This window comes from Oncorhynchus nerka, linkage group LG15, assembly GCF_034236695.1.
Source record: "Oncorhynchus nerka isolate Pitt River linkage group LG15, Oner_Uvic_2.0, whole genome shotgun sequence".
Classification (NCBI taxonomy): Eukaryota; Metazoa; Chordata; class Actinopteri; order Salmoniformes; family Salmonidae; genus Oncorhynchus; species Oncorhynchus nerka.
This window is the reverse complement of record NC_088410.1, coordinates 31,146,275-31,173,683: the sequence shown is the minus strand read 5'-3', so window position 1 is coordinate 31,173,683 and position 27,409 is coordinate 31,146,275. Positions and strand designations below refer to the sequence as shown.

The 27,409-nt window shown below is 40.2% G+C and overlaps 1 protein-coding gene across 1 annotated transcript in view; it reads right to left on the bottom strand.

Annotated features, from left to right (window-relative positions):
* Window positions 1-227: 227 nt before the first annotated feature.
* Window positions 228-27,409, bottom strand: part of LOC115142428 (VPS10 domain-containing receptor SorCS3-like) — a 55,994-nt gene continuing 28,812 nt past the window's right edge. Inside the window, 12 exon segments of the mRNA XM_029681876.2 lie at window positions 228-3,627; window positions 4,105-4,265; window positions 6,363-6,468; window positions 8,082-8,181; window positions 8,498-8,629; window positions 14,735-14,847; window positions 15,252-15,375; window positions 16,076-16,209; window positions 18,547-18,733; window positions 21,691-21,862; window positions 22,700-22,813; window positions 25,514-25,647. Of these exon segments, the coding sequence (XP_029537736.2) occupies window positions 3,569-3,627; window positions 4,105-4,265; window positions 6,363-6,468; window positions 8,082-8,181; window positions 8,498-8,629; window positions 14,735-14,847; window positions 15,252-15,375; window positions 16,076-16,209; window positions 18,547-18,733; window positions 21,691-21,862; window positions 22,700-22,813; window positions 25,514-25,647 (1,536 nt within the window). The 3' untranslated portion in view covers window positions 228-3,568.

The following is a 27,409-nucleotide window of genomic DNA, read 5'->3' as shown; positions in this document are numbered from 1 at the left end:
TAGGAGTAAATGTCAGTTGGCTTTTCATAGCCGAACGTTCAGAGGTCGAGACAGCAAGTGCGTGAAAGAGAGAGAGAGAGTGAGAGAAACAGAGGATTGAAACACACATGCACACACACACAGTAACGTGTGGGATATAGCAATAAGAAAGTCAGTTGATTGTGCAGTACAGACCACCTCCTATTACCCTTCTCAGAGTTTTAAGAATTCCATGACACAGAGAGAAATGCTTTAATGTAGAAAAATACATTTATTTGAAACAATTTCAAAATGACAGTTTCTTAACAGTAGAAATATTGAAATAAAGATGAAACGGAACAGTACTGATGATGCATGCATTTGTGCAATGAAGAGTATTACAATGGTCTGCCCTTAGAACCATAATGCATATGGTAAAGAGGTCAATGGAACGCAGACCGTGGGGATTAGCGCACATTCAGCAAATCTGACCTAACAAAGTAGATAGTCAAACCTGCCATGATTGATATACTGTAACAGGCCCACTAAGTGGTTACTAAAGTGAGATTTGCGTATGTTTGGCCGCATAACAATTAGAAGTTTTCCCTTTTCAGGTTTGAAGAAGTGACTGCTAAATGCTAACTCCCGTTCGTATAAGCTGGTAGCATAGCTATTATACAGAAATCAGTGGTGGTACTCAAAGTCGTTTTTAACTGTTATGCATTTGATGGGTCACGATGACATCCATACAAGCATTATACTCTGATTTCCACCTCAACATAGTGTGAAATACACATACAAACAATAGCCTAAATGTAGACAAATTCCACTGACCTCATTAATGCATCTATGTACACTAAGATTTCCCTTTCCCACAATCTTGTTTCCCTTTCAGATTTCATAGATAATCTTATTCAACATTTGCAGCAAAAAAATAATCAAACCAGCTCAATAGAATCGTATGTAAAGCAACGAACACACAAGAGAAAACTATTCAAACGAATGTTGCAGAACAAAATATCTACACCAATAAATAACCACACAAACTGTAACAAATGTAACAAAACCCTATTACTTTCCCTACAAACCTGCAGCAGTACAGAACAGGTCTTGCCTCTGAAGGATGTCTGAAGAACAGCACTGTTGAATGATCGACGACCAAGGCTAAAATGTCAACGCATGTTTCCCGCTCATAGGGCAAAAGGAGCTTCGAGGCTCATGGGATGAATGGTTGTAATCCACCGTTCTAATGGCCTTACGTGCCAAAGGAAAGTCTTTCCGAAGGAATTATACATGTGGATGAACTCTGAGTGACCTTTTACCTCAGCTCGTTCAGCTTTGTCTGCCAGTGGAGGCAGTGGAGGAGTTGCCGTAAGAACTGGAGGTGGCAGAGATGACACAAAGAAAAAACACTTTAATGTTCCCGTTATCTGTCACTACGTTAATCTTTCTTTTTAATAAGTATTTGAACAAAGCCGGCGTGACATTGAGAACATTAAAATGAGTTGTCAACAACAAACACAACAGGGACAGTCAGATGTGTGAGGATGATGCAATTATCGTACGTACCACAAAACAATGTGTTGCTTTGTTATGTCCTGTCAGGAAGAATGCCTCTGCAGATGGAGTTTGACAAATCATAACAATGTTAGCATGTCGCTACAGCAACAGTTTGCTATGACAACTGCTATAACACTCTTATTAGAATGTAACACCACTCTTGTTACAATGTAACAAGGGACTATAGATACAGAAGCTCATGCTCTTCCCTTTACTACTGAACACACTTATATACACGATCACGGGAATCACTTTGCTTGTGCAACATTCTCTAAACATTCCCGCCCTTCTCTCGTCTCACTCTCCTGTGTGTCATCACGTGCTGACTCCAGGCACGGCAGTGTGGGATAGCTCGGCATGGTGAATTCGCTGCTTAATCATCCACCCATCTCCGCTTACTGCCAGACTGGCTACACCTGCTGCCAGGGACCTGTGCGTGACTGGATCTACCTGCTACTCCTGCTAGTGACAGCTTTCAAATGACTGCAGTGCACAGCAGTGGAGTGGAGGAAACGAGGTACTAGATAGCATGCACACTATTGTGTGTACAGTATTTCATTACAGTAGGGAGTTCAAGTGGTGGAACTTTACTCAACAGTTGGTTTCTAACTTCTAAATGAAGCTGATTAAATGTGTTGATAGTGGGATGATTTGATAAGACTCATATGGATGGGGTGGTGGTTTAAAATCATTCTTGTGTAGTTTTTATTCTAGTGGAAAGTCACCACAACGTTGTTTTGTTCCCTTCTTGTATGGAAATATTGTTTGAGAGATAATGTTTGAGGATATTACCATGAAACTCTATGAGAGTTGATATGCTTTACAGAGACAGAAGACTCTGTGAATAGATGCCAGCAAAGGACATGACAAACTATATCGCTGCAAAGTACCCGAAACTACTTGTCCTTGTCACGCTGATGGGCCTTATACAATATACTCATCAGTAATAACAACTGACATGTACAACAATGTGGGATAATCTTGATGAGTCAGACACAAATTATATCCATGGACCATAAATGGTCGATTCCACTTTTCTCGTTACATTCAAAGGGCAAACATTAGAAATAATCCCATAATGTTTATGGCAAGTTTTGTGTTTTACAAAGAGTTTAACTGTTGAGATGCAGGTAAAAATGACCACCAATTCTGTGTTTTTTTTATTTTTAATTTCAAGCAGGGGAGGCGTTGTGTAAACCTGGTTTGATATTTAGAAAATGATGCCCATCTCAACAGTTAAACCCTTTGTACAAGACAGATAAATTATATAGCCATAAATTAAATTAATAATATGCAAGTCTTTATATATACTGTATTTAAAAATGACTGAGCTCTTTTAATTAATAGAAAATAACTATTTACAACACTTGCTTATCTACAACACACACACCTCGTACTTAATAATAACATGCACAAGTCAAGGACCTCATTAAAAACAAAGTTGGACTCTTTCTATAAGTAACATCTTTCTTTTTAACAAACTTTTAAGAACTGATAACAGGCCATGACTAGATCTCCTGTGTTCGGCATTGTACGTTTACTACAAGCGTGTGAAAAGTAAATATACATATATTATATACAGAGCGATAACAGATATCTAAAGATAATATGGTACAATTTCAATAATATTCCCTGTTAGATCGGAGACCCATACAGACAAAAACTCTTCTACCTCATGAAAACTAAAATGTTAAGAAATGTACATAACTCTCTTCATAGGTTTTGATAAAGGCTTTGAGAAAAGTCAATGAAATAAGACAAATACCGACTGAAAATTAAACATTTCTTCATAATCCAAATTGTGTTACAGTAGGCCTATGTAGCTTATACTTGTTATTAAAACTTGTCTTATTTAGTGGATTGAGTTCCAATTTGCCGCATAGATGCTATCAGACAAGACACCCATGCACTTCAGTATAAATGAGGTCCTTAGAAAACTATTAACATTGGGGTTATGTTTGAGAAATTACAAAAGAAACCAGAAAAGAGTGAACCCTCAAAATGGCAATACTTTAAGTCTGTACAGATTTGTTGCATTCCTTCCCTGGCTTTACACGCTAGTACAGTTAGGAATCTCCCTTGTGCTCTCGCAGGCATTTCCAATTCGCCCTGGGGTAGAGAGAAAAAAACACAACATAAGAACAACATAGGTTAGTCCACTGGTAGTAGAGGCTTTGATGTCTGTGAAACAAATACCTACCTTGACACTGATACTGCCTGTTAATTACTGGGGTTTCATTATGATGTCTTATCAAAAGCTCTTAAGCTGTTGTTTCATATGTGGGACATTAGTGGCTGACCCATTGGTTCGTTTGTTTCCTTGTTTTCTTCTGAAGATTCTCTACTCCTCCTTTTTCCTAACAGTTAATTCCATGTGAAGAAACAATGTAGACTTTATAACACAATGTAGTGTATACACTGCAGGTCAAAGGTCAACATTTTATACCTCCAGATATGACCCATATGTGTTTTAGTCCAATAAAATTAATTTGGACAAAGTATGTGAAATATTGTTGGAAGTTCATAGTCACCAAAGTAGCAATTTGCTATTCAAAAATGATTTATCAGACTATGTATGTATCTTACGTTTAACCCTGGCATCCATCTCCTTCTCCATGACTTCTTTGGGCGTAGAGAACTCACTGAGGGTGGTCTTGGGCGTGCTGTCACTCTGGCTGACCGAACCGATCATCTCCTGCTCTTTCTCCTGGTTCACCTCCGCGTATATGTTCATCCAGGGGATTTTTCTACAGATTGGTAAATGTAGACAGACATCAGCCATGATACAGGGAATGACTATTCAATGATGGTCCTTCCCATTGGCAGCATGTATATTACACTTTTTGTTCAGAGTTGGTATGTTGACAAAACTAAACTGCTTAAAAAATAAAGGGAACACTAAAATAACACATCCTAGATCCGAATGAATGAAATATTCTTCTTAACTACTTTTTTCTTTACATAGTTGAATGTGCTGACAAGAAAATCACACAAAAATTATCAATGGAAATCAGATGTATCAACCCATGGAGGTCTGGATTTGGAGTCACACTCAAAATTAAAGTGGAAAACCACACTACAGGCTGATCCAACTTTGATGTAATGTCCTTAAAACAAGTAAAAATGAGGCTCAGTAGTGTGTGTGGCCTCCACGTGCCTGTATGACCTCCCTACAATGCCTGGGCATGCTCCTGATGAGGTGGCGGATGGTCTCCTGAGGGATCTCCTCCCAGACCTGGACTAAACTGTCACGTCTGTCACATGTGGCGGCAGGGTAGCCTAGTGGTTAGAGTGTTGGACTAGTTGCAAGTTCAAATCCCCGAGCTGACAAGGTACAAATCTGTCATTCTGCCCCTGAACAGGCAGTTAACCCACTGTTCCTAGGCCGTCATTGAAAATAAGAATTTGTTCTTAACTGACTTGCCTAGTTAAATAAAAGGTAAAATAAATTAAAAATTTAAATAAAAAAATGTGCTCAGTGTGAACCTGCTTTCATCTGTGAAGAGCACAGGGCGCCAGTGGCGAATTTTCCAATCTTGGTGTTCTCTGGCAAATGCCAAACGTCCTGCACGGTGTTGGGCTGTGAGCACAACCCCCACCTGTGGATGTCGGGCCCTCATACCACCCTCATGGAGTCTGTTTCTTACCGTTTGAGCAGACACATGCACATTTGTGGCCTGCTGGAGGTCATTTTACAGGGCTCTGGCAGTGCTCCTCCTGCTTCTCCTACCTTGCAGAGGTAGCGGTCCTGCTGCTGGGTTGTTTCCCTCCTACGGCCTCCTCCACATCTCCTGATGTACTGGCCTGTCTCCTGGTAGCGCCTCCATGCTCTGGACACTACGCTGACAGACACAGCAAACCTTCTTGCCACAGCTCGCATTGATGTGTCATCCTGGATGAGCTGCACTACCTGAGCCACTTGTGTGGGTTGTAGACTCCGTCTCATGCTACCACTAGAGTGAAAGCACTGCCAGCATTCAAAAGTGACCAAAACATCAGCCAGGAAGCATAGGAACTGAGAAGTGGTCTGTGGTCACCACCTGCAGAACCACTCCTTTATTTTGGGTGTCTTGCACAACAGCATGTGAAATGTATTGTCAATCAGTGTTGCTTCCTAAGTAGACAGTTTGATTTCACAGAAGTGTGATTGACTTGAATTTACATTGTGTTCCCTTAATTTTTTGGAGCAGTGTATATTAATCCCCCTATTATCATGAAGCCACTAGATATCTAACTAAGAAAATCTTAATCTTTACATCATTAAATCCCCATTTGACATCAATGTAGTGATATAAGACTGTAACCCTGATGCATATACATTTTGCCTAATCTCAGAAAAATATTTCCCCATTTATATTTATGAATAGAAATTTGTTTCATCCACTCGTACTTCAATTTCTTTCCAGTTACAAGTCATTTTGTTACTTAATTGTTTTGCTTTGTCGTGTGTGACATTTCAATAAATCTGTCTTTTATTTAGATTAATGCGGGAATTTCCATATCCATAATTGATGCGTTTTCAGCAGACTTTTCCATGAGAATCATTTTAATAATTCAGCTACTAATAGCCAAAGTATGGCAACAGCATATTAAGCAATTGAATGATAGTTTTCTTAACATAACATCACTGATTCACACATGTGCCTCATGCATCCAAATCACTCTAAATCTGTTTACTGCATCTACAGTATAAAGGCAATTTGAAAAGTTACTTCAAAGAAACGTCATTAGTTAATTGTTGGTTGATGCAGGCCCTACCAATCTGTGCATTATTAATGATGATAGCAGGTTATTCAAGCAGTGCTGCAGTGTTCAAAGATATAATCATAAAGTACTGTACATACCTCTTGAATTTGTAGATGAGAAACACTGCTAAACCAAGGAATACTACTGACAGGAGCATCAGCATGGCTGAACTGCTGTGTCTCGGGATGGAATCCACCAATGGTGCTGTAACAGAGGGTGGTGGAAGATGAACGTTAAACATAACAAGAACAGACCAACACAATAAAGGCTAATCTGGGAATGCCTCGGAGATTTACTTGCTTCATTGCCAATATTGATCCTATACCGTATAATATTGTATCACTAATAACACCCATGGAGTACAGTTGAGATATATATTTGGCTTCAAAATAGTCTGCTACAGTAGGGCTACATACAGTCAATGAATATGCTTTACTTGAATCAATTTGTTGATTCAAGTAAATGAATCCGGCTATGTATTATGGGTCGATCCAAGGCAATGATAGTGCATTTTTAATATCCCAAATTTAAAAGGCTGTGATTGCGTGTAATTACCTTTTCTACAACTAAAAGACATTGGCTTTAAACAAGCACAGCAGCATTTATATTTAGATGTAAATGCTAAATTGTGGTTAAAACATGCCTTTTACAACTGTCACAAATGGAGTGCAACACAGCAACACTTACTGTGGAATAAACTGGGAGTATGTGGTGCTGATTATACTATTTAACACCTCTCTCTGTGGTATTACACACCCTTGACACACACACACACACACACACACACACTTTACGGTCCAGCACCCGCAGACCTGCTTGTGTATACCTAGTCCTTTAAGCCACAGACTGCCAGCTCAAGGCTATGTGTTCTCACTGGGATTATGTGTCTAATAGAACCGTCATAATATGTACTATTAGACCTGTCAAACCTGGCAAATCCTCTCTCCAACCTCCACCCTTACAGAGAAAATAACATGTGAAGAGTTCCAAGAAGTTACATTTTACGTGAAATTATCTAATTTTCCACACATGAAATAACGTGGACTTTCCTTAAGGGCACTCACAACTATTAACCCTCAACTCTTCCATGTGGACCCAGCTGCTGTCGTAAGTGTGGTGTTGTATGAGTATATACTGTAGTAGAAGGCTGGACTACTGGTCTCTATCCATTCAATACTCTCAACTGAGACTCTTTTTCCATTGTGAAAGAGGATTTGTGTTGTTTTTGGGTGGACGCTGGTAAAGCATTTTAATTGCAGCCAAGAGTAGTTATTTGTTTGTCTCATTTTGAGCCAATACTCAAACTGGTGTAATGTTGTTTATAATTTTTAGGACATTCTGATTTTTGCATGCATTGTGAAACAAACTTCTTTTTTTGTCATTTTCTCAAGGACTGAAAAATACTCAACAAAATTCTACTCAGTTGCAACACTCATTTTGTGGTTGGATGGTTGTTCAAGACAGTGAACAGATGTTGGGCGACTTGATGGTAGATATAAAATATCAATTGTCTCAAGGAGTTCCACTTCAAATAAAATCCATTCTCCCTTTTCTCCCACGTTCTCCTCCGATCTTTGTACATCCAAGATGGTGACAAACATATAAGGCATTCTAAATACAGAACAAAAAATGTGTTTGGTTTATGCTATACAAATATGCAGACGTTAGCTCCAGTAAATGACATTGCATTTATGACATCACAAAAATAAACAAACACAGCTGAAAAACAGGAGAATATGTAGAGAAAATAATGATTTTTCGTGCAAGTACATACAGTTCATATGTGTAATTATCTTGATACTAACTTCTTTCCTTACCCAAAGTTAGCTGTGTGATGTAAACGATTACTCTTGCTCCTGGCTTTAGCTCAAACTCCACCAGATTCTGGTTCAGAGCACTGGCAAGTATCTCAGAGATCTGTTGAAGGAGATGAAAGAAGCATCATTTAGTCAAACAATTCTCACACTTTTCAGCTCTTTCAATTCACACACAAGGCATAATTAAATAGCATTTGTTGTTTCGTCATGACACCCACCACATTGGTACAGTTGTATCAATTGTCGGACTAGAAGTATAAAATTAATGTCTGCATGTGTGTGTCATTTCAGCCATGACAATGCATTTATCCTATTGTGTGAATTGGCATGAAGGATTGGAAACAATTTGTCATACATGCCATGACAGAATTACAATGACACTCACAATGTCATTGTCCAATCTAACTATCCCATACCTGCTCTAGCTCCTTCTCGCTCTTTTTCCGGCCCTCTGATTGGTTCTTGTGTGGTAACAGGAAGAGCTCAGCGGCCGTTGGCACACCTGGAAACACTGCAACCAATAGCTGATCCTCTGGAAAGTCTGACACCTGTTGACAATGGAAAAAACTGTTGCAATATGTTCATACTTGTATGGTATTCTTAGTCTACAGTTAAAAAACTGCCCTTAGATTATATACATATTTAACATATTTTGAAATCAAAGGAGAGGGAGGTGACAATGAAAAAGATTTGGGCTTGACCAAGATGTGTTAATAACCAATACAACCTCCATGTAAACAATGCTACAATCTGTCACCAAACCAATAGATTACAAGTCAGCATAAATACTACTTTATTTTTTTGGTAACACTTTATTTGACACCTAGCATCATAACACGTTATGACACGGTTTTAACCATATGTCATAACAGTTGACATAACATTGTCACTGTTATGACACATATATTTAGACAAGTTGTGACACAGTGCTAGTCAAATGTTTGGACACACCTACTCATTCAAGGGTTTTTCATTGTAGAACAGTAGTGAATACATCAACACTATGAAATAACACATATGGAATCATGTAGTAACCAAAAAAGTGTTAATCAAATTAAAATATATTTACATTTTAGATGCTTCAAAGTAGCCACCCTTTGCATTGATGACAGCTTTGCACATTTTTGGCATTCTCTCAACCAGCGTCATGAGGTAGTCACATGGAATGCATTTCAATTAACAGGTGTGCCTTGTTTAAAGTTAATTTGTGGAATTTCTTTCCTTCCTAATGCGTTCGAGTCAATACGTTGTGTTGTGCCAAGGGAGGGGTGGTGTACAGAAGATAGCCCTGTCATCAAGGCAAAGGGTGGCTACTTAACAAAATCTCAAATCTCAAATATATTTTGATTTGTTTAACACTTTTTTGGTCACTACATGATTCCATATGTGCTATTTCATAGTTTTGATGTCTTCACTATTATTCTACAATGTAGAAAATAGTACAAATAAAGAAAAACTGTGTCCACATTTTTGACTGGTATTGTATATTACAATATTTTATGGTTGGTTATGACATCTATGTAAGAGTGTTAAAGAGCACACACAAAAACTACCACACAAGGCAGACCAATCCATTCTACTTGTAAATAGTATGTTATATAACAATTCTTAAATTGTCCATTTTATTAATTGTACAGACATTGATGCCAAACATGTGCCTAGCCCAATGCTCTGTCACTGATGACTGGGATGAAAACAGGAGAAGGACAAAACACCCTCTTTGGAACTTATTACTGGCGGTTATGTATGTAATAGGCCTATCTGGCTTATATTATTACCCTTACAACAACAGAAATGTTCCAGATTTTGGAATCAAACTTAGTTTGTTCACAACATTATATACATGTATATGTCGCGGTACCATTAGGGGGAGACATTCAAACTGTTAACTGCAGTGCGAGCCTCATACGTTGGAAGAAGAGAAGCAGGAAGGGAAGCCCAGTGGAAACATGGAGAAAGGAAAAAGGAAGCTTCTTGGCAGGGAAAAATACAAAATAAATAATACAATTTAGAGATACAGTGGGGCAAAAAATAATTTAGTCAGCCACCAATTGTGCAAGTTCTCCCACTTAAAAAGATGAGAGAGACCTGTAATTTTCATCATAGGTACACTTCAACTATGACCGACAAAAATGAGATTTTCTTCTTCCAGAAAATCACATTGTAGGATTTTTAATGAATTTATTTGCAAATTATGGTGGAAAATAAGTATTTGGTCAATAACAAAAGTTTATCTCAATACTTTGTTATATACCCTATGTTGACAATGACAGAGGTCAAACGTTTTCTGTAAGTCTTCACAAGGTTTTCACACACTGTTGCTGGTATTTTGGCCCATTCCTCAATGCAGATCCCCTCTAGAGCAGTGATGTTTTGGGGCTGTTGCTGGGCAACACGGACTTTCAACTCCCTCCAAAGATTTTCTATGGGGTTGAGATCTGGAGACTGGCTAGGCCACTCCAGGACCTTGAAATGCTTCTTACGAAGCCACTCCTTCGTTGTCCGGGCGGTGTGTTTGGGATCATTGTCATGCTGAAGGACCCAGCCACGTTTCATCTTCAATGCCCTTGCTGATGGAAGGGGGTTTTCACTCAAAATCTCACGATACATGGCCCCATTCATTCTTTCCTTTACACGGATCAGACGTCTTGGTCCCTTTGCAGAAAAACAGCCCCAAAGCATGATGTTTACACCCCCATGCTTCACAGTAGGTATTGTGTTCTTTGGATGCAACTCAGCATTCTTTGTCCTCCAAACATGACGAGTTGAGTTTTTACCAAAAAGTTATATTTTGGTTTCACCTGACCATATGACATTCTCCCAATCTTCTTCTGGATCATCCAAATGCTCTCTAGAAAACTTCAGACAGGCCTGGACATGTACTGGCTTTAAGCAGGGGGACACGTCTGGCACTGCAGGAATTGAGTCCCTGGCGGTTACTGATGGTAGGCTTTGTTACTTTGGTCCCAGCTCTCTGCAGGTAATTCACTAGGTCCCCCTGTGTGGTTCTGGGATTTTTGCTCACCGTTCTTGTGATCATTTTGACCCCACGGGGTGAGATCTTGCGTGGAGCCCCAGATCGAGGGAGATTATCAGTGGTCTTGTATCTCTTCCATTTCCTAATAATTGCTCCCACAGTTGATTTCTTCAAACCAAGCTGCTTACCTATTGCAGATGCAGTCTTCCCAGCCTGGTGCAGGTCTACAATTTTGTTTCTGGTGTCCTTTGACAGCTCTTTGATCTTGGCCATAGTGGAGTTTGGAGAGTGACTGTTTGAGGTTGTGGACAGGTGTCTTTTATACTGATAACAAGTTCAAACAGGTGCCATTAATACAGGTAACGAGTGGAGGACAGAGGAGCCTCTTAAAGAAGAAGTTACAGGTCTGTGAGAGCCAGAAATCTTGCTTGTTTGAAGGTGACCAAATACTTATTTTCCACCATAATTTGCAAATAAATTCATTAAAAATCCTACAATGTGATTTTCTGGATTGTTTTTTCTCATTTTGTGTGTCATAGTTGAAGTGTACCTAGGATGAAAATTACAGGCCTCTCTCATCTTTTTAAGTGGGAGAACTTGCACAATTGGTGACTGACTAAATACTTTTTTGCCCCACTGTAAATCCTTTGATGTTGTTTGTTGTACTGAATTCTTTACGATCATGTATTTTTTCCTCATATAACTTATGGCAAATACACATTATACATCCTGTGTTACTCTACTTGGACTAAGAAAATACACTTTATGACACTGTCAAGAAGCATTATGACCATCCTTTGTCACTTTACTTGGACTAAGAAAATGTACTTTGATACTCAAGAAGCATTATGACCATCATAATGATATAAGTCAGATAGGTCTATCATGTACATGCCCTTATGTCAGACATCAGTCACAAAGAGGGTGTCTTGGCCTACTTCTGAAATCTGATCCTGCATTCATCCCAGTCCAGAGCAACAGTGCATTGGGGTAGGTACATGTCTGACGTCAATGTGTGGGCAATTTTAGAAAATGCAATATAACATAAATATATGGTTTGCTTTGTGTGGTGGGTTTTGTGGGTTTTGACACTCTTGTGTAGATGTCATAACCAGCCTTAAAATAACACAATGTCACAACAGTTTAAGACACGTTGTTTTAGCTTTAATGACAAACTATGACATGACTATGACTGTGACATAACATGATATGATCCTAGGTGTTAAATAAAGTGTTGAACTTTTTTCAATCCAATTTCAACCTCCATGTTTTTGCAAAAAGTCTATTTCTTTCTTGATGAGAAGAGTATGTCTTGCAAAACAACTGTTTTTCCATGACTTCAAAATAGCTACTACTAAATGTTTTTCTTCATAATGTCCTTTATCCACTTTAGATTTCCAGCTAGGCACAGGGTTCCAACCAGAAATCAGTGTTCATTTAAAAAGCCACTCATGTTTGTATGGGTCCTCTATTTGGCTACTGGCGGACAATGGAGAGGCGTAGTCGGTGAGTCACATACACTTGATGCACATCAATTATCAGGCCTTAAAATCACTATTTGAGTAGAAAAGTAGTGGACAAATATAGAGCAAAGGTATGACATGCAATGAGGGGAAAGAGGTATGGAATGGCAGAGGGAATGGGAGATGGAAGGGGATAGGATACAATAGCACCTGTAAAAATCAATACACTCAGCACAAATGTTCTTTTTGCGATCACTCATTACTCTAAAAAGCCTTCGGGCTCTGTGTGCTTAGGTAGCGCTGGCATTTTGTGCCCCCAAAACTCATTTTCTGGAGTGAAAAATCTGATCTGGGTTAAGGGAGGAGAGTGGGTGAGTCAGACTGAGTCAGATGAGTGAGTGTTTTGGAGGGAATTTGGCTGAAAAACCACCTTTTCAAGACTGTATCTTGTCGCTTTAATATTTTAACAGCAAACACATTTGGAGCGGCTTCCTCACAATCTTACTGTATGCAAAGCTAAATAAATAAGATGAAACAGTGGTTGATTACTAATTACTATTGTAAACACACCAAGACGTGGATTCTGTTTCTCATTCGTCATGAACTTGACAATATTGGGTTATACTATTCTCATAACCCCTACCATAGTTCATTATTTCCAACAGTGTTGTTAAAAATATGTTGTGATGATTCACCTATATCTATTATTTTATTCTGTGAAGTCAAGTACAGTCGTTACCCCGGGGGGGGGGGGGGGGGGTGCCCTCTCTTAGGGAAAAAAAGAGGACATGTTAAACTCTTTCACCACACTGATAGATGCATTAACAGCTGGTGGTGAAACCAGGGGGGGATTCCGCGAAACATAGAAAATTATATGAATTTGCCGACAGTCACTGTCTGGAACTTGAGAGTGAGCCATCGACATCTTCCATGTTCCGCAGGGGAGGAAAGAAGACGCCAGAGAAAGCGGAGATGGAATGATTCTGGAAAATAACTTGAAAATAGCCTCTATTACTGAACTCCCCATTCAAACCTCTATTAGGCATTAGGTTGGAATCAGCTGAGGAGCAAAAGTGCATCCCTGCCTGACTCTCACTATTGTCAGCCATAGAGCTGTACTGTAGTACGGCAACACTGCAGTTTAATGGACCCTGACTTTAATTGCAATTTTGCTGAACCTTCTCCTTTTCCTCATTGTGAGGAGTTGTTTACCTTGACACGACAGAATATGTTTCATTTTGAGGGTGAACTGAACGTGAACCGCAGAAAATTCCAAAAAATAAATGAAGGTAAAAATTCTAATAATACTTTGTATGACGATTTCTGCACAATATCTCGGCTAAGAACCCTATGTCAACGCTAGCAGTACATGGACCAATAGGCCTTAATATGATTTTCTTTTAGAGAAAGGGTGAAAGAGATGAAATTAGGATTAAACTGTATATGGAGGAGCACATGACACATGGACTAGTTAGTGTTCATAAACTCATTAGATACCGTAAAATGTATGTTGGTCCTAAAAGGTTGCATAACAAAACCTTCTGTATGAAAAGTGGTGCTGTAACCCCCTATTGCTGTAAATCCAGATTGAGGCTAGCAATTAATAGCCCAAGCTAGATATATACATTTAACTGAGTGTGCCCCTCTGTTTAACACAATTCAATTGGCTGGTGCTATACTATACTGCCATGAACATAGTATGTGGCTCCCAGAATGCCAGGTGATAAGGTGCACTTTATCCCTCACAAAGCTTCACCCTGTCCTCCATCACAGTAGCTCCCTCCACTGGCTCTCAGACTAACTCGCCTGAGGCGCCTCTCATGTCAAATCAACTGTGGAGTTGGTGAAAACACAGAGAGACCACAATTCTCACACTAAAGGCCTAAACCAACACACAAAGTGGAAGAACAACACACTTAAATATGACATATCAGCGCTAGCTCTCCTCCACAGATACTACGCACATCCAATGTCACGATAATGCCTAGATCTCCTTCATTCCAGGCTAATTCCCGAAGAATGCATTTCATTGCTCCAACTTCTGTTTGTGCTAATAAAGCTGCCTCGAGGGGGGAAGAAGAAGCCGAGACTCTCGCACCTGTGTGATAACGAATCATAGGACAGCCCGAGGGTGAATGCCAAAGCGTCTGAGAGGATAGGAAGAGACAAGAGAGAGAGAGAGAAAAAGAGAGATGGAAGGAATTCACACTTACTTGGAGCAGAGCCTTCTTAATGACTCTCCCCACATCCTGTCTCCACTCGGGGACATCAGGGTTGTACTCGTCCAGGTTAGGGGAGAAAGATAAAAGCAGAGATTTGAAGAACTCTGTCAGAAAGAGAGAGACACCCAGGGGAGAAACAGAAACAGACCGTTAATTCAACTCCTGATCTCGGTGCATTATTCTTAAGGTATCCTGTCCATTCCCCACTGTCATTCGTTCTGGTTGTGTCCCTCTAACTGCTTTCTGATGGGTGGGAAAGCTGACAGAGATTTTGGTGTGTACAGTATGCATGTGCTCATGTTTTGACAAGAGGAGTTGATTGCTTGCACAAGTGATTTCTTAGATAATTGGGGAAATGTCCCCTTTCGCATATCCTGACATATCCAAATGTAAAGTATCCTCAAACGTTGCATACCAAGCCAGATGCCTGCTAGATGTGCTAATTGGCATTGCATCAAGCTGAATAATTTGAATAAGGTGATCAGAGAGAGAGAGTACTGATCCTTACCTTGGACTGCTATCGTCTTAGTGTCTTGCAATATGGCGTTGGCTGAAGACACTTGGACCGTAACAGTGTTCATTCCCTCGCTGGTGAAGGTATACGAGATGCTCCCATCTAAGCTGATCGCCGGCTGGAGGAAGAAGGAACATGGACAAAATGGATGATCACACTTTGATCAGGTAATAATCCCTTCACCTAAAACATTTACCTAAAACCCCGGAACATGAAAGAAACCCATTTCAGATGATAACAACTTCTCCTTCAACTTCTCACTAAGAGTAGTTGGAGCTTCTGACTTGAGTAAAACCCTACAAAAAACATCCTCCCCATAAGACCTAGAACCAATGCAGCTAAGGTAATAACTCATGACAAACTAATAAGATCAGAGTCTGCTCCGCCTCTATCACTGTCATCTTCAGTAATAGAAGTGGTCAATGTGTGTAATACCATATACATCATGTATAACCCATATATACATCAGTGGAGGCTACTGAAGGGAGGACAGCTCATAATAATGGCTGAAGTGGAATGGAACTGGAATGGAAACCATGTCTTTGAAGTGTTCGATGCTTTTCCATTTATTCTGCTCCAGCCATTACAATAAGCCTGTCCTCTGATTTAGTTACAGTTACACCAGCCACCACTGCAGTACATGTACACTATATGGCATTATAGGGTAAGACCCCTTTTGAATAGTGTAAGTTTACCTCTACTAATGTTGTTGAGCAGGTAACCCACATATACGGAATACTATCCACAACACTGGAGTCCCACAGGGCTCAGGTTATAGGCCCTCTTCCCTGTAGACCAAGTGTTTAAGTCTAGTTTACCTCAGTGCTGTTCCCCAGCCACCAGAAGTAGGTGAGGGTCCTTGAGTGGATGGGCCAGACCACTGCTGTTAGGTTTACTTCCTTGTTCTTGATGGCCACAAATGGAGCCAGCAACTGGACATGTTCCACAGGACCTGATACAAACACAGAGGATGATTCATATTCAGTATGGGATGATTCAGACTCAGTACTGGATAATACAGAGTCAGTATTGGATAATACAGACTCAGAAGTGGATGATTCAGACTCAGTATTGAGTGATTCAGACTCAGTATTGGATGATTCAGACTCAGTATTGAATGATTCAGACTCACTATTGGATGATTCAGACTCACTATTGGATGATTCAGACTCCATAAATGATTGTAATTACATGGACATTGCTTGAGACTGCATAACTACACAATATGAAAATCACTCGCACATCAAAATATTATTTTAAGATAATTCTTTGTTTAAATATGAATAGCACTGGCACATCCGAAGATCATTTTTTACAGCTGTGTGGGGAAAAAAAGAAATAGAAACCTTCTGAAATGAAGAATTAGAGAAAACAAGATCTCCCACACCGCGCTTTCCAGTATCATTTATCATTATCACTGGGGTAATGTGTGGGACCTTCTTTTCAATAAGACTACTTTAGCTGAAAAGGGAAGGTGAATGAAATCTTACTCTACAATTATCATAACTATCATAATGTTTTATAGTTTGATGGAATTTAGTTGAAGAACAAGATTTATTCTAGACTTAAAACACGTTGACGTTATCATGTTTTTGACGTGATACCTTGTGAGTAATACTGTGGTCTGCCATGCTGAGACCGTAATGGGAGTTGACGTGGGTGTATGTGGCATTACCGTGATCTAAGCGGTGAAGTTTCCTATAGTGGAGATATAACACGCTATTTTAACAGTAAAACTCAGGCTGACAGTGGTGTGACTTGGCGTTCTGGTGTGTACTGTACGTCTCCGCCTGGGCTTCTGTTAACTCTTATCCTCTTTAACTGAGACTAATCTTTATCCTAGCTTTCAAACGCATGCAGTGTATGTATGTGTGTGTGTTAGTGTCTGTGTATGATTGTGTGTGTGTGTGTGATGTGTGTGACAGAGAGAGAAAGTGTGCGTATCTGTGTGTCTTCCCCTTTTAAGTTTGTGTCTATGCGGATGTGCATGTGTGTGTGTGTTGTGTGTGTGATGTGAGTCATTTGGTCAGGCTCCCTAAACTGTGTCTAGTGTTAAACATATTCCAATTTGAAATATGTGTTTGCATCGTGATTGGCACATTGCTAAAAGCATTATCTGCACACTCTCTCCCCTGTAAATTCCCTCAAAATGTGCCAAACAGCCTCCCGAGTGGCGCAATGGTCTAAGGCACTGCATCGCAGTGCTTGATGCGTCACTACAGACCCGGATTCGATCCAGACTTTATCACAGCCGGCCGGGTAAGGGAGACCATGAGGTGCCGCACAATTGGCACAGAGTTGTTCGGGTTAGGGGAAGGTTTGGCTGACAAGGATATCCTTGTCCCATCGGGCTCTAGAGACTCCTTGGGGCATACCGGGTGTCTACAATCTGACTGCAATCGCAAGGTGTTTTGTTTCCTCCGACACATTGGTGCGGTTGGCTTCCAGGTTAAGTGAGAAGTGTGTCAAGAAGCAGTGCGGCTTGGCAGGGTCATATTTCGAAGAACGCATGGCTCACCACCTTCACCTCTCCCGAGTCCGTATGGGAGTTGCAGCGGTGAGACAAGACTGTAACTACCAATTGGATATCATGAAATTGGGGAGAAAAAAGGGTAAAAGTACAAAAAATAATAATTAATAATATGTACCAAACCAGGAAAAAACACCAGCAGAATCAATGACATCAATAATATCAAAGTACACTGATTGAAAGTGACGTGGTGACCAGAGACAACATTTAAATGGCACCTTCACTAATTGACGAAAGCCTCGCTTTTCAAAACAAGAGACAAGGGGGCAATTCAAACACTGCACCTCAAAGAGCTGGATAATTCTTGAAGCCTTTTAGACATAAGCATGTTATATTTGTCACTATTATTTACTTGACATTTGGCTGGCTTGTTCATTACAAGATGAAAAGAGAGAGGGCATCAAAGTGCTGTACTATGTTGAAAGCATTCTGGTACTTTGCCTTTAACTGGCTCCCATGGTACACTGCTGTATATTTAGTAAGGTGGTTATTTACAGAGGAATATGAGGCAGAGCTATTCAATTATGATCATTGAGAACCACAGCACTGTTGTTTTCCATTCTTTCCCTCCAATCAGGGACTGATTCAGACCTGGGTCACCAGGTGAGCGACCACTCTGGCCAATCAATGGCCGACGTCACAGTAACTGACCAGTTATCTACCAGGTACAGTACAAACTAAAACCAGAAGTACTTCATTTCTCGATGGCGGGAATGGAATGTTCCTGTCAAAATAGATGAATGTATAGAGGTGACGTACACGTAACATGAAGGTACAATGTGGTAGTATCAAATCCCAGGGTGTTTTCCGCCAAGGCTGAGACACGGAATATTCCAGCCGTCTTGTAAACATGTCTGATACCCTCTTCGATCCAGCTCAGGTTGGAGTAGGAGACTGCCGTGCCATCTCCGAAATCCAGTTGGATGTTGGTTCTCATTGAGTCCCCCTGGAAAACAAGTAAAGTCTCAAGTGAGGACGACAGATGAAAGAAAGACAGAAAAGACAGAAATAAAGACAAAAAAAATAAAAAATAAAGATATAGTTCATCATTATAAAAAAAAATATATGTAACAATTCCATTGTATTTCAGAGCCCAGCTAGATAGTTGTACTTTTGTTTATTCTAGACTTAAATACATGTCATTGTTTTGTGGCGGCAGGTAGCCTAGTTGTTAGAGTGTTGGGCCAGTAACCAAAAGTTTGCTGGATCGAATCCCGAGCTGACAAAGTAAAATGATGTCAGTCTGGCCCTGAATAAGGCAGTTAAACCACTGTTCCCTGGTAGGCCGTCATTATAAATAAGATTATTTTTCTTAATGGGGTTCAATACAATGCCTCAAATCCACAGTACCATTCAGTAAGCATGCATGTGCCCAGGCAGGACATCATTGTCTGTTTCTGTCAGAAGTCCAACAGATTGTGTTGTGACACCTCTACATCAGTGTGCATCCTGAGTCTGAAATGAGTCCCTGTGGTGAGTGTGTGTGTGATGGAGAGAGAACCACAGGGAGGTCAGGGCAGTGTTGTAATCAAGAGACAGTAGGGTGGCAGGTACACTAGTCAACAGACTGCTGGGCTACATTCGCAGTCAGCACAAGCCCACCATTGGGGTTGCATCATATTCTACCCCACTGTGAGAGCAGTGTGTTTGCCTGTTACCTAAAATGAGGTGTGTGTGTCTCTCTCTCTCTCCTTATTCACTATCCGTTTTATTTATTTTCAAGCACAGCAGAGTATGAAAACCGGAGAAGGTTTCTGGGGGTATATTTCACACCATTGTACACTGAAATTGATAAACTATGGATAAGCAAAATAAAGAAAGGCAGAATAGAATGGAAGAAAAGGGATAACAGTGGCAGCTATTGTGTGGAACTGTAGTGGCGCCGATGTCATTCAGGATTCTGTTTGTGTCCTCTGTTCACTTTCTCTGGACACTTCTAGTTCTCTATCGAGGTGTCCTGGGATCGCTAGCAAATCTGCATGAGACTGATGCTGGCCTGCTGGCTAAATGTCAAGCTTTGTGTCCGTGGCTCCATGTGTGACTCAGAGGGCCTCCAAATCCAAAATGCATAATAGGGTAAGTGTCATGGTCTGGACAGCAGTGCTGGTTGACAATAAGGGGTTGTGTTAGTTCAGGTCCAAACACAGCAGGACTGTGTAAAGGAGTCTTGTTCAGGTGAATGTCAACACACAAAGGATGGTATAAACGGTGTGAAGTCAGTGCCGTCATGCTGATGGTGTGTCATACCTGGGTTCAAATAGTTTTCGCTTTCTATAAAATGCTTTGCGCGTTTGATTGAGCCTGCCTGGAGAGCTAGATGGATGGATTTGCTCCTTTGGGACTATTCCATTGGTTCTGGTTGGTGTACACATTACATGCTATAATGTAGCTAATGTTGGGTAAATATGTTTGGTGTAAACATGACATGCTAATGTTGAGTAAATCTGGTTGGTGTACACATGACATGCTATAAGGTCACTTTGTGATAATGAAACCTTGACGTGTGACACTACAGATCTCATCCCTCTCTCAAAACATCAAACTTTCTTCCACCTCCCTCCTTAATTTTTATTTTTCTGAACCGCCATGTTTACTACCCAGCAGTACCACAAATTAAATATTTAGGCCCATTTGCTCTCCCCAAGAAATTCTACCATCTTGGGCTTCATGAAAATAAATTAAAGTCTGAATTCAACAGGAGCGAAGGAGTTTCTTAATGCATAAGACCCGACACCATGAAGATTCTTCACCTCCATTAGTCTCCTGTGATGGTTGTTTTTAATTATTTTGGGACTGAAATTTTTATAAAATACATTTCATAAACTTTTTGACCACATGGCATATGTCTCTCTTATAATAGGAGGCCTCTCTTTGTCACGCCCTGACCTTAGAGAGTTGTTTTATTTCTCTATTTGGTTAGGTCAGGGTGTGATGTGGGGTGGTCATTCTATTTTCTATGTTTTGTATTTCTTTGTTTTGGTCAGGTATGGTTCTCAGTCAGGGACAGCTGTCTATCGTTGTCTCTGATTTGGAACCATACTTAGGCAGCTCCTTTTCCCACCTGTCTTTGTGGGTAGTTATCTTTGTTAGGGGCTCTAAAGCCCTGTTAAGCTTTACGGTGGTTTCTTTATTTCTTGTTTTGTTGGCGTCATTATATAAAATAAAAATATATGTACGCTCACCACTCTGCACCTTGGTCATTTCCTAACGACGGCCGTGACACTCTTAACTAAATAAATCAATTATAATTTCCTCAACTCATCACACTGTAATATGACAGCTGGGCCCGGGGGAGACCTTGTGGGAGAGACACTTACTTCTTAGCTGCAGTGCAGGGGGAATGCACTGCCGCACCAAGCAGTGCACTACCGCACCTTTTCCACCTGAATTTAATGTGAGGTGGTTGAACGGTGTCTAGGGAGTGAGGGGAGCGAGGTAAGGCCCTGGCCCTAGAAGGAGGCTACTCTGAGTTTATCACTCTATAACAGGGTCTCCAGGGGTGCATCTCTCTCTCTCTAAGGTCTTACTCTGTCTGTCAGCTCGGGGCTTGGGGCCTGTAGCTGTGTGTGGGTGATGTTGTGTTGCAAGTTACTATTACACTTTCAGCAGTTGGTGTGTATGGGATAATATAACAGGGAAATAATTGTAGGCATATGTCTGGAGAAAAATCCATATTTCACTCAGTAACAGGCCTAGAGTGACTGAGTTGTGCACCACATGCTAGGACTACTTTTACAACCATGCATAGCAATACAAAACACAGATTTCTCATTTCATGGCTTAAAGTGAAAATCAATGCAACTCATAACAGTGATGCATACAAAGGCATCCATTTGGGCTCCTACAGGCCCATAAGAATGATATACAAAAAGGAGGCCATTTTGGCTTTTGGCCCAGTCCTACCTCATCCAGATGCACCAGGAAGGTGACGTTGGTGTGCAGGTCAGTGGTAAGCTTGCCCTCTCTGGTGGAGAGAGAAAGGCCTTTTGGAGCCCTGTTGGGACACATCTGCTTCCTGGGTGTGTACATTTCCTTGACTCCCTTGATGCAGTTGTTGGACACCACTTTTCGGTACCTTAAGAAGATACCATTTGAATGATTTAGTACATGTTTAGTATGTTTTACTGAGGTTATGGCTTCATGACACTACTAGTTAACAAGGCTAAGGTATTGGTCATGTTCATCAATGAGGCTTGACAAGAAATTGCAAAAAATGTATTTTTAACCTCAAAGTGATTGCGGAAGTGACCGAGCTAGTAAACAAGACTTGCTATTCTTTGACTAATCTTAAAAATGCTTAGTGACCCCTAATTAAAAGATTAATTTCACACTGACAAAACTCGAACATGCTTACTAACTCCGAGACAAAACTTGACTTTTAACCTTGGGGAAGCGAATGCATGAATGAAGGATGTACCGTTCTCCTCAGACCTTAGCTATCCTGAGACGTCCTGATCTGTGTCCTAGGATTCCTGAAAGTGCTTTGTAGCTCTCAGAAGTGCACCATCTCACGCAGTATAGATCTACTGTCTGGTGAATGACTCAGGTCTAAAAAGCCAATATCACTATTCACACCAGGAGCCGTGCCAGAGGGTGTGACACCCTGACAGTGTTTCATTACAGTGGGAAGATGGGAAGATGATAAGCATTGGCCAACCTATACAGAGAGATACTGTAGCCACTGTAAGTTTTAATGTGTTTTTGTACCTCTCTTTTGATATGTGTGATACCTATTCAGGCTTTTTAACATGGATCATATTATAACCATCATAATGTTTTACAAAATTAAATGGCAAACATTGAAGGAAAAATATTTGACCTTTCATTGAGCAGAAATATACAGAAGTGTTGCCTTCACTTAGAATAGACAACATAGGAACGCTACAAAATAGTGTCCTTATGTGCAACTCACCCTGTGCTGTTGAGGTAGTTCTGTCCTTGGCTGCAGCTCCTTGATACAACAGCTGGGTTGAACCAGAACGCTGGTAGACAGTTCCCTTCTCTACGCCGTTCATAGCCATAATCACTATAACAAATCACATACAGAATGTGATCAACATCAACACGGTACCTCTACCTACTGTATATCAATCAAATGTATTTATAAAGCCCTTTTTACATCAACTGATGTCATAATGTGCTGCACAGAAACCCATCCTAAAACCCCAAACAGTAAGCAATGCAGGTGCAGAATCACGGTGGCTAGGAAGAACTCCCTAGAAAGGCTGAAACCTAGGAAGAAACCTAGACAGGAACCAGGCTATGAGGGGAGGCCAGTCCTCTTCTGGCTGTGCCGGGTGGAGATTATAACAGAACATGGCCAAGATGTTCAAATGTTCATAGATGAACAGCAGGGTCATCTAATAATAATCACAGTGGTTGTAGAGGGTGCAACAGATCAGCACCTCAGGAATAAATGTCAGTTGGCTTTTCATTTATGTACATATCTACCTCAATTACCTCATACATCTGCACATCAACTTGGTACTGGTACCCTGTATATATAGCCAAGTTATCGTTACTCATTGTGTATTTAATATTCTTTTTCTATTTTTTTCTCTCTGCATTTTTGGAAAGGGCCCGTAAAGTAAGCATTTCACTGTTAGTCTACCTACACCTGCTGTTTATGAAGCAAGTGATAAATACAATTTGATTTCATTTTGATCCAAAGGATATACGGTATTACTGTGTTATGTTACAGCTAATTTTTCCTATCCCCTCAGCACGATACATATAATAGATATTCTTTGCATTGCAACCCATAATTATTATATATTGATTGGGCTGCGGTTGACAAAAGCTCCAGATCAGCAGAGGTAGGAAGACTGAGCCCTGGGGGACTCCATGTCAACACAGCCAGCCAGGTCAGGGTTGGCTGACTTCCAACGGCTGATGTTAGCTACCTCCCAATCACAATCAAGTGATTTACATCGGGCAAAGCAGGTTAGGCAAGTGCCCATTCTAATAATGACGCTGTCATTGATTTATCAATTAATTACCTAGCCAGAACTAATAGGATGCAACAAAGCCTGAGGTCCGTCTAGGACTCCCTATGGCCTGGTCTGGCCTCAGTGTGATTAGGAACCTCCCCCAATTTATTGACAGGCTGTCAAGTGAAATTATGGTGTTATGGTTGGTCGGGATAATAGTTATAAGGGACCAAGTGAGTCCAATGAGGGTACAGTATCCAGTTAAGGACATTACAGCACCACTGAATCACAGCTTTGGTAATGCAAAGATCAAATTTCTTTCCAGTAAGTCACAGAAAAGTATGGTGTCCAGTTTAGTACATTATAGTCGTGGAGACTCCCAGCGTGTTTTGGTTACACATTAATACTAATCTCTCCTCACTTATTATTAATATAACATATCAAGTGTTATATCTATGTATCTACCCTGAACAAAATACAAATACAACACATTAAGTGTAGGTCCAATGTTTCATGAACTGAAATAAAGGATCCCCAGAAATGTTCCATAGGTACAACAATACTATTTCGCTGTTAGTGAGAATTTCTCCTGCCAAGATAATCCATCCACCTGACAAGTGAATACCGTGATGAGATCCTGAGGCCCACTGTGAGGGCAATTTATTTTAAGTTATCTGACCAACAGATGCTTCATGTGAAATCTATAGATTCGGGCCTAATGAATTTATTTCAACTGACTGATTTCCTCATTTGAACTACAACTCAGTAAATTATTTGACATTGTTGCATGTTGCGTTCATATTTTTGCTGTTTATAACTTCTGATTTCAGTCTCGTCATTGTCCCACTTTGGAATCAACCCCTGGACCTTTTGTTCACAGCCCAACAGAACAACACGCCGGTGCAGTGTCACCCTGTTATGCAATAGGGAATCAGTAAACATTTCAGACCTTGACTTTTGTGTACACTTCAAAGTTAATGAAATGTTTTATTGTTGTTCACTCTGAACGTTGACGTTTCTTAAAGAGATTGTTTTTTAATTTTTGCATTTCACTGTCTCTGTCACCAGCTGTAGAAATATATATATATATATATATATATATATATATATATATATATATATATATATATATATATATATATATAGAGAGAGAGAGAGAGAGAGAGAGAGAGAGAGAGAGAGAGAGAGAGAGAGAGAGAGAGAGAGAGAGAGAGAGAGAGAGAGAGAGAGAGAGAGAGAGAGAGAGAGAGAGAGAGAGAGAGAGAGAGAGAGAGAGAGGGGCCACGTGGTCAGGACATTTGTGAACTGTATCATAAAATAATTAAAAACAACTATCCCTGGAGATGAATGGATTCTAATTAAAACTCATACAGTTTTACCTGACACCGCTGGCATTTATATACATTTGTATCTTTCCTGTTCTCTTCCCTGCCTTTAGAAGACAAAAAACAACAGCAACCGACAGTCCTATTAACACCCCTCATCTTCTCTACTTTATTATAAACATAGCAAAACGAGCTCAGCCAGAGAGACAGACGTTGGGAGAAAATGATTCCCCAAAATATCTGATAATTGGAGCACCGACACAGAAAATGAACCAAATTAATGGGATCCTGAAATAGTGTAATAAATCCAAAAATGACTTAAATGGGACAACATACAACATGTATCTCTCTTTTATGGACAATGAAACATCTGTTGATCTACTCATGTTTAGTTTTGAGATAAAAGGACATGTTTTCATGTCTTCTATTTTACTGCAATTGTTAGTTATTATACTAGTATACTATAATTACCATTCAAAGTCGTGGGCCCGACAGATACACGACTCAGCAGAGAGGACTTTGGCGTAGTCTTTTCCCAGCATGCAATAGTTTCCTGGTCTGCGTTTCATATAGATCTGTTTCTGGCCCATCACACACGGCTCGCCCTGTGAAACACATACAGGATATTAATCCATATAGTGAACGCACATGGCATTACATTATATCATTTTCAAATGTCAAATTAACATAGAACAGCAAGTCAAACCATTATTATGTTAACCTATTGAGCTTATTGGAACTACCCAAACACTGTAAGTACACTGCATCTACCTTGTAAAAACATTGGTACCTGGAGGAAAATGGGGGAGGGTCATGGGGGAGGGTCATTTTTTAATATCAGTCAGGGGGAGGGTTTCTTGTGTTTTTTTTAAATTTTGGCCAGGGGAGGGTCAGGTAATTTGTAATTGATTAAATGTCAAATTGCTCAGGTTTTGAGAATTAGTTGCTTATTATACTATCTCAATGTGTGCCCAATGATGCCCCTCGTCCCTGATTCTCTGCTAGGCGGGCAATATCAAGTGGCACTACTGTGGTCTCAATAAAATGATCCACAGACTATACTCTATGCTATAAGCCTAGGCTATATGAAGAGTATGCTAGGAGAAGCACAGGGCAAAGTTATATTTCTTAGAAAATGTACTTCCCTCCTGAGTTTTTGAGCTGCTGGGATGGTGTATAAAAAAACTAGGTTAGACTGCATTACACACTGCAATGGATAGGCGTTCCCAATCATGAGCCCCGGCCTGCCCTGCTCTTGCTGATGTAAACACTTTTGTGCTGCCTAACAAATGACTGTGCTGTGTAAGGTGGCACTTCAGGAGGCGAGTCAAAGACTTATTCCATTTATTTTTATTTTTTGTCCAAAAGAGTATATATATGTGCCTGCAGACTAGGTCTACTGATGCCCTGTTCAGTTTGAGAGGGAGAGAACGACGATGAAAAGGAAGACCCGAGGTGAACTTGCTACTGATAGATTTGATTTTAATAAAAAAACATGTTGTTGCCCATAATGAAGCTATTTATCAGAGTTATTGACCTCACAATAAGCCATATTCAAGTCATTTACGTAACTTACATTACTATGATGCAGCAGCAGTTTAATTTGACTTTAGGCTTCTAACAACAAGAGGGTTTTGTGTTGGAGCCTATTTCTTCCTATTCAAGAAATAAGAGGTAGGCCTGACAGATGAAATTATAGTCTACCTTCCATAGACTTTGTCAGCCATTTCCTTCAGACACCATTACACTCTTTAAAATATGTCAGTGGAGAGCTTGGTATGTTAAGTTAAAACCAGGGCTCGAATTCAGGAGGTATTTGAGGGTATTGTGGCGTTTGTTAATTAAAGAAAATGGCTAAAAGCATAGGCCTACCCCCTTGTTAGCTTGTTACTTTGGAAATAAACGTGTATGGACCTGATTATATAAAGTGATATTGTCAGGACACTTTAATCCACAATTCTTTATGCTAGAAACAAGCTGTAAAATGCTGGGGAAAGAAGAGACATGCATATGCATGATGCATATGGGATATCTTTGGTTTGTCTCTATGACATGTAGAGCCTGCTACCTTCTACAACCGTGGAGACCAAAAATGTACTTTCTTTGGGAAGTAATGTGTGATTGTGTCCATCAATTGACGTTCTACATTCCAACAGGCTACAACATACTAACTCTAAAATCAGTCAGCAGCAAGCCAGGCAGCCTAAGAAGGATCAATAATGTATTATTGTTAAATTATTATTATTTCCAGGCTTTAGCCTGCCATTTAAGAAATTATTTGAGAAACATTTGTGACACGCTACACGCTGGCAGGTGCACAGCATTTTAACAACACATCAACAACAGCACTTCACCAAAATGCCTATA